We start from the raw sequence: 8,547 nt of genomic DNA on the forward strand, positions 1-8,547 counted from the left end.
ATAAACATAATACTTTAACATATATTTTGAAACACTTATTTGTATACAACATTGAGCGTTTTATTGGTCAAATTACCATCTTTATCTAAAATCAATAACTTCAATCATTCTTCTATTTACTTTGTATAAATCAACATATAATAAACCGTGTGTAAAAACTTGTTCTCGCAAAAACATATCAACATTTGACAATGATTGGCCTTGACTTTTGTTTATGATCATAGCAAAATAAACAACCATGGAAAATTGTCTCATTTTGAATTTGAATGGAATTTTATCATTTTTTTATACTTACAAAATGGTTTAAGTAACAAAAGTACCCAAAATAATGTTAGTTGATGTAAAATGGCGTAAGTAACAAAAGTACCCAAAATAATGTAAGTTGATGTATACGAAAATACCCAATCTATACATAAGATGCAAGTCCACCCTCCTTATGTTGCAGGGGAGCTTCAAAGATGCATGTGAATGAAAGTTTCCTTCATGCTGTCTACACTGATAACATTTGAAAGTCTGTTTAGACTGTTTAATTTATTAAGTATGTTAAAAAAAATAATAAAATAAAAAGCATGCATTTACGATTTATACTGAAAAATAAAATATTAAATACGTGTTAACGTCTTTTTGTATCTTTTTAGTATAAATTATTTGTTTTAATGTTAAGTTCTAGCAAAACGGTTAATTTCTTAATTTTAGTCAAAAATTAAACCAAATCTAAAATTTATTATACGAACTTATATTTTAAAAACAATGCATATATATTGTTGATATTTATAATTTGATATACCACAAAATTACTTTATCAAGCCATATTTTCTAAATAAATAGAAAAGATAAAATTCAATAGAAGAAATGTTAAAACAAGATTAATTTATAAACACAAATCGATTAATGGCCAAAATTGTTCATGTAATAAATCCTCAGATTTTGGAGCATATCTATATGACGAAGCGAAGCCATGAAAAAAAACAAAAGGTGATAGGAAGGATTTAATAAAATATCCAACTAACTAATGTAGATGGATATATTAGAAATATATATCAAACAACTTGTGTGATGTAAGAAAATCTTATTTGTACAGATTTAATTCATTAACATGTGGATAAAAATTTGAATTAAATATAATTCTCATTTTTATAATAATGCAACCAAATAAAATCTTTGAAAAGTTAAAAATCAAACCCAATAAAAATATTAATTTACCATCTTATTAATATTTAGATACACCTAAGAGTTGTTGGCTTATACACTCTTCTCCAAATACCTTTGATTCAGTTTAAAACTTAATGAGAGTTATAAAAATCAAACATATGTAAACAGAAATAACAAAAATTAATAACATTAAAACTATAAGAAACATAAAAATAAATAAAAGGAACATGTAGGTTACCAACAAGTTGCTAGAATTCAAATTTGTTGCAGATGTATTGGGAGATCACAAGAATTGGTGATTGACGAAGATACAACATAATTTTAGGCTATTTAAAATGTTTTTGAATTGTTAGATAACATAGATTATGATTTTCAAATTAAGATATGATTTTTGTTTCAACATTTGAACGCCAAGTGATATTGTTATCAAAATAAGTGGATTGAATTAATATGGAATGGAAGATACAAGAAGATACTTTGAAGTATATCACATGGCAAAGAATGATGCTAGAAAGGAGATACATGACATTTTTAGGATTCGTTTATTAAGAAATGTAGATTTGCATTTGCTTTATCTTGATATCTGTTGCTCTTATTGTTAGACATTATAATTGTATTTTTGCAATCTAATTAATTACTTTTGTTGTTGGGTTTGCACATATTTATGGAACAAGTATTGATATTTCTTCAAGTGTGCTTTGCACCGGTCCATATATATGGATTGCTCCATTAATCACTGGACCCCTTAGGATCCATAACATATTGTTTATTATTATTATTATTATTATTATATATATATATATATATATATATATATATATATATATATATATATATATATATATAAAGCTAGGTTCAAATGTGGATGAACATCTATTGTGTGGACGTGTGGACAGTGCTATTCTGTGAGAATTACAAAGAAAATATGTTGTTTAATAATATGAATCCGTTCAATCTTACATAACTATTGTCATTATCACACATTCTCACTAATTAAATCGTCTATAAGGTTATTATAGACTTTTTATTATTATTCTCATTCTGTCAGAATGTTGTCGGAATGTTTATTGAGTCGTATTCTGTCAGAATGATAATGAGTGAAAAACGATTTGTGAAAACAAAAATGAATAAGAATTAGTGAGAATGCATGAAAATGACGATATTTTTGTAAGGTTGAACGTATTCGCATTACTAAACAATGTATTCTCTTAGTAATTCTCATAGAATCGTACTGTCCACACGTCCACACAATAATTGTCCATCCACACCTAGCTATATATATATATATATATATATATATATATATATATATATATATATATATATATATAGGGTTGAGATCGGTTGAGAACTCAAAGTTTTCCGAAAACCCGAGAACTAAAAGTGGAGCGTTGGATCAAAAGTAATTCGTTAAGGACATGATCGTCATCCTACCGATCTCATTTAATGTTTAACTTTTTTGTTTTATTTAATATATTAATATAAATGTCTAAAAATTAACAAAATAACTCAAAATTTCGGATTTATTTTGTTAAAAAAAAATAATTTTCGATTTTTAAAAAAAATGGAGATTATTTAACTTTTTTCAAAAAACATGAATTTTTAAAAAAAATGAAAAAAAATATTTTTTAAAAAACTGTATCTTTTTTTCAAAAAAAAACTGCATTTTTTTTTTAAAAAACTGCATTTTATCTAGAAAAAAACTGTATTTTTTTTTTCAAAAAAACTGCATTTTTTTTCAGAAAAACTGCATTTTTTTCAAAAAAAAAAAACTGCAATTTTTATAAAAAAAAGTGCAATTTTTTTCAAAACTACATTTTTTTAACAAAAAAATCAACGTTTTAGGTGCATATATGCATATTTTTTCAAATGCATATATGCATATTTCTTATACTATAATATTCGTAAGTAAATTATAAAAATCTCATTTTTATTAATCAATCTATAAACATATTACAAGTATTTTATTCGATACAAAATAAAATATAAAAAAACTACAAAGATTCACAATGTTATCATTTCTTCATATCAGCATTTCTATATTTTCTTTAATTTATCACTTTTCACCTCTTCAATATTTTCAACAAATTCTTCAAAACCTACAAGAAAATTTAATAAAAAAATTGATTAATGCAAGAACACTCAGAAAAATGCACAAGTATATATCATGTAAGATTCATATGTGATTATATCATGTAAGATTCAAATGTGATTATATAATGTGATATTCACATGTGATTGTATCTTTTAAGATTTAAATGTGAAATTCACAAGAAAATAAAAAAAATAATTAACAAAGACCACTTACACAAAATGCATGTGTGCATATTGACGTAATTCATATGTGATTCACTAGTGATTTACATGTGATTAATATGTGAATTACATGTAATTTATATGTGAATCATATATGAATTACATGTGATTTACATGTGAATCACATATGAATTACATGTGATTCACATATAAATCATATATGAATTAGATGTGATTCACATGTAAATCACATGTTATTCACATGTAATTCATATATGAATCACATCTAATTCATATATGATTTACATGTGAATCACATGTAATTTATATGTGATTTACATGTGAATCACATGTAATTCATATATGAATTACATGTGATTCACATGTGAATAACATGTGATTTACATGTGAATCACATCTAATTCGTATATGATTTATATGTGATTCATATGTGAATAACATGTGATTTACATGTGAATAACATGTGATTCATATGTGAATCACATGTAAATAAGAACAAAAATTGCAAGAGAAAAGTTTTTGGGAACAAAATTGAAAAAAACAGCAACACTCAGGGACCAAAATTGTAATTTACTCTAAAAACAAATTTGAATCTCATTCTCACCACTTCAAATGTGTCAAGCAATCTACCAAGCTGGTAGGCATGCTGCTCTTCATCATTCACACCATCCAGCATTATGTACTCAATGAAAATCTTTTGCTGACTGTAAAGTCAATACCAGAAGGGTATTTTAGTAATTTTACACTTTGAGGAAATTAAAAAAAGAAGCAAAAAAAGAGCTACCTTTTCTTTTGATATTCTGCTAAAGCATTCATAAGTTTTTCTAAAGGAAAAGCGCGAGCTGCAGGCATTATTTGACACCTAATATCTTGAACTGGTGCATGAAGAGACACTGCTAGGTTTATATTTTGTAAGTCACCATGAAGCTTGTTTATTGCATGAATTATTCCAACCTACAAGAAATTATGAGAATAAAAGATATGAATCTAGAAATGTTCTTAAAAAGACTAATATTGAGGATGTAAAATGGAGCAAACAAAACAAACCGTTGAGACAGTAATTTTCTTGGGTGAAAGCTGAAAAGGGAATGTTGTCATTACTCGAATAGCTTCAACTAAAGCATTGTAGTTGTTTAATGGCTCTCCCATTCCCTGAATACAAGATGATGATATCAGTTGTAGTGACATAAATTTCAAGGAAAACAAGTTTTTTGAGGTATTTACCATGAAAACAACATTGCGAATGGGTGATAATCGAGAAGCATGTACTAATTGTTCTATAATCTCTCCTGTTGAGAGGTTGCTCTTGAATCCCATACTTCCAGTTGCATAGAATGTGCAGCCCATTTTGCATCCAACGTGTTGAAGAGAATGATTCACATACATGTGTTGTGATATAGAGCAAAATGTCGATTGAATCTATCAACTGAAGAACTCAAATCAGGAAAGAATTTTGGTTTGGAAGGAATGGATAGGGTAATGGTTTACCTGTGAGGATATGCATAAGGTGGATCTTGGAACACCAGGATGAGGTTTGCCTTCATATTTCCCTAAAAAAGTCAAAAAACAGCAAGAGTACCTGAAGTTGAGGTAGATTAGATCGCATGAATGGATTAGTTTCTAATTCTTGTTCAATGGTTGATGGAATACAGCAATTAAGCATGAATTGTTGATGATCAACGACAATTAAGCCTAGATCATTGGAGGATTTTGGATTCCATGTCGATTGATGATAACGACTACGAAATATGGATCGATTGTGGATCCAGATCTGAAGGCAAGAAAGTGACGACTCTGGATTGAACGGACGGTGTTGCTGCTTCCGAACATCGAGTCGTCCTCTGGCTCAGAGACCGGAAGCTCAGAGGCGAAGGAGAATCCGGAGGTTCAGAGCGATCGGACCTCTGGCTGATTTATTAGGGCACGAAACTTCGAGAGGGAAGAATGACGCAACCACCGCGATGTTAAATCTATCAATCATTGGAGAATCTTCAATGAAGGCGGTGGTTGTTGACAGAGGTAGGGTGGTTGTTAGAGGGATGAGGGAGGGGTCGACGAAGAGGGAGGAGGTCGATGGAGTCGGTAAAGAATCGGAGAAGGGAACGAGCGATAGAAAGACTAATCACGATCTGATATGTTTATTTGGGGAGCTAATTACCTGTTCCCTTAAATGCCCTTATCTTATTTTATTAAGATACCCTTCCTTGTTTTTTTTCTATTTATTTACAAAATTGTCATCAAAGATCTTAGCCCTTAACTTTTTTAATCTAACGGTCCACTTTTAGTTCTCGGGTTCCCGGGAAAATATTAGTTATCAAATGATCCTTATATATATATATATATATATATATATATATATATATATATATATATATATATATAATTTTTTTCGAGCATTATACCACATTAATAGTTTATTATTATCCACTTTTAAAGTGTGTTTGGCAACAAGGTTTTGAAAAAAATTAGCCTTTATTTTTTAAAAAAGAAAACCTAAAAGTTTCATTTAGGAATATGAACTTAATGCTTTTAGCCTTTTAGCATCTAGATTTTAAATTTTATGTAATTTTTGTTATATCAAAAGTTTACAACTATTTATATCAAACATCTATATACAAATAAAAACTATACCTCTAGCTACCCGTTATTTTTGCCAAACATATTTTAATTCCGTGTGCCATGTAAAATCAGTAAACCCAATTCATGAATCCCACCACTACTAATCTTCATACCATCTCTATAGAATTTATCTTCCTTTGTCAAAATTAAAATACTTAAAGAGCGTTAAATAGCAACCAAGATTTCAAAATGTCTACTTTGATCACTCAATTTTCTTATACCAATTGGATCATCAATCCTTCAACCTTTCCATCTTCATATATACCTTACAAAGCTTCTTTATGTTTTTAACCACAAGAAAGATCACATTCTTATGTTTTGACCACCGAAATATTCATGTAAAAGAAATGAAAGTTTAATGGCTCAAGTTATAGAAACAACAAGCACAGTAACATGTGCAAATCTTTAGCAGAAAACTGAACAACACAATGTTACAAAAACAAAAAAGATACAAGAAGATTTAAATTGAAAGATCCACCCAAAATAACCCACTATACATTTCAATTAAGTACAACAAACAGCCTCCCAAAAGGATATGAAATTAAACATTGCCATAAACTATGCACATTTATTAACCAAAAAGTATCACAAAATCATAAAGTTGAAACACATTGCAACAATTATGGTGAGAAACTAATCAGAAACAACTGTTTGCAGGGATAGTGAACTCTCAACTTCCTTGTTATTAGAATTTCTTTCTGCAACAACTTTAGACATACCAAACATCTGCATATGCATCATGATACTATAAACTGTAAGCATTGAAATTCGGTTTTCTGGGAATATGGGATTAATATTAAAATTTAAAAACATACCTTTGAGATGGTCTTTTGGAAGCATGTCTTGTGTTCATCCATGGAAGCATTTATAAACTCATCAATGTGATCTTTTACATCCTCCAAGAAAGTTGTATCATCTGACTTTTTCCTTCGACATGATGTAATAACTGGAGCAGAAGCAACAGGGGGCTGACTTTTTTCTGTTGTCATACTTAGTCCCTTGAAAAAAAAATACGATCAAGGAAATTTGAGTAAAAAGTCGAATGTCTAAACCATTCTTTGATTGTGACAAAATAGAAAGAACATTGCACACTGATAAGTATTAGCATTGATTTTAGTGGGGGAATAAATAATCATCATCAATTTGTGACAATGAGAATTGGCAAATACGAAATCTTAACTAATGCCAAGAAAATAAGATATGTAATTAACATGATCTTGGTCCTTGGATGTTAAAATCAATAACCATCAATAGCTTGTGACAATGAGATTTAGCAAAAACACAATCTTAACCTAGAGATTGCAATAAAAGTAACATTTGTAATTAACACTGGACATTTCAAAGCAGAATTCATGGGACAGAGGGAGTTAAACACTATCAAATTCTAGTATATGAAACATGAAATTGTGAAGCTAAGATAAGGAGTTAATTACAGCAAGTAGCATCAGGGTTCTTGATTGTAAAGCGACAGGGAGTCTAAATGCGGAGAGGGATTAGGGCACTGGTTGCAATCCCTTTTAAAGATTACACTTCGCTAAACTCTCCTATCAGATTTTTCAAACTTTCCGATTTGTCAAAACGACAGATAAACAAATCCTAACGTTAAAATTCTTCCATTCGTTAAATTCAAATTCCTAGAAATTCTTCAAATCGCAGAATAAGATAAACTTTTCTCAAGTTTGTTAAATAGAACCATGGACAAATGAAATCCCTAGAACACGAAATTGATTTTATTGAACTCAAATCTTATAAACTATAGTATAATATAGATGCGAGACATACCTTATTCTACAAGAGGAAATCAACGTGTGCTGCGATGTTCTTGTAATAACAATCTTCTATTTGGTCTTCCTTTTGCGGGATAATTTTGAAACCCCACCGTGTTTATGCGACTTTGGGATTCAGGTCATGGTACTTTGATACTCTTTAAACGGTGTCGTTTTCGGCTACGGGACCGCCTTGTATTTGACCAACCGATCGGGCTTAAGTGGGTCTTTGGCCCATTCAATAACTTTGCTTTATTTCAGTAGCAAAATTGTTAATTTGGTTCGGTTCATAATCAAAGGATAAGGTACACCTAGTCTCCTATATATGCATGTAAATCGGTTCGGAACCGGAACGAACAAAAAAATTCAAAAACCGAATAAACCATAAACTAAGAACCAAAAAGTGGACCGAATACCACTATTCGATTCCAACCGGTTTGGTTCCAGTTCCAGTTCGTTTCTACTAAGAAATGTGTTATCTAAGAAGGTTTTCGGACCGAAACCTGACCGAAGCCAAACAGAACCGAAAAAATCAAATAGTGGTGGCCCATGTTATATGACACCTTATAAAAATGAATGTTTGGTGGCCCCTTTTCAGAATGAATGGCAACCGGGCTCATAAACGAGCCTACAATGTGTATTAAAAAGTTTACAAATTCATGAGTCTCATATAGCCACAATCCAGATATTTTTGTAGGCTTTATGTAGGATGAACATATGGACCGGGGAACCG

General features: G+C 29.9%; 1 protein-coding gene and 1 long non-coding RNA gene across 2 annotated transcripts; both read right to left on the reverse strand.

The window, feature by feature from the left end:
* Nucleotides 1-3,979: 3,979 nt before the first annotated feature.
* LOC145113264 (uncharacterized) lies at nucleotides 3,980-5,092 on the reverse strand. Its single transcript, XM_079049375.1, has 6 exons — nucleotides 5,080-5,092; nucleotides 4,918-4,979; nucleotides 4,654-4,788; nucleotides 4,477-4,581; nucleotides 4,214-4,383; nucleotides 3,980-4,133 (listed from the first exon to the last, which is right to left on the reverse strand). Exons 1-6 carry the CDS (start codon nucleotides 5,090-5,092, stop codon nucleotides 3,980-3,982), a joined length of 639 nt encoding a protein of 212 aa, XP_078905501.1.
* Nucleotides 5,093-6,416: 1,324 nt separating this feature from the next.
* Nucleotides 6,417-7,949, reverse strand: LOC145116177 (uncharacterized). The gene is made up of 3 exons (XR_013711904.1): nucleotides 7,831-7,949; nucleotides 6,864-7,046; nucleotides 6,417-6,774 (listed from the first exon to the last, which is right to left on the reverse strand). It is a non-coding gene; the product is annotated as an uncharacterized LOC145116177 (long non-coding RNA).
* Between the last annotated feature and the right edge of the window lie 598 nt (nucleotides 7,950-8,547).

This window comes from Lactuca virosa, chromosome 5, assembly GCF_052849685.1.
Source record: "Lactuca virosa cultivar CGN04683 chromosome 5, Lactuca_virosa_CGN04683_v6, whole genome shotgun sequence".
Lineage (NCBI taxonomy): Eukaryota > Viridiplantae > Streptophyta > Magnoliopsida > Asterales > Asteraceae > Lactuca > Lactuca virosa.

Coding starts and splice junctions, on each gene's coding strand:
- LOC145113264 (XM_079049375.1), bottom strand. Junction 4,789..4,917: donor CCTTATGCATATCCTCACAG/GTAAACCATTAC, acceptor TCTCTTCAACAC/GTTGGATGCAAAATGGGCTG. Junction 4,134..4,213: donor GCAGAATATCAAAAGAAAAG/GTAGCTCTTTTT, acceptor TTGACTTTACAG/TCAGCAAAAGATTTTCATTG.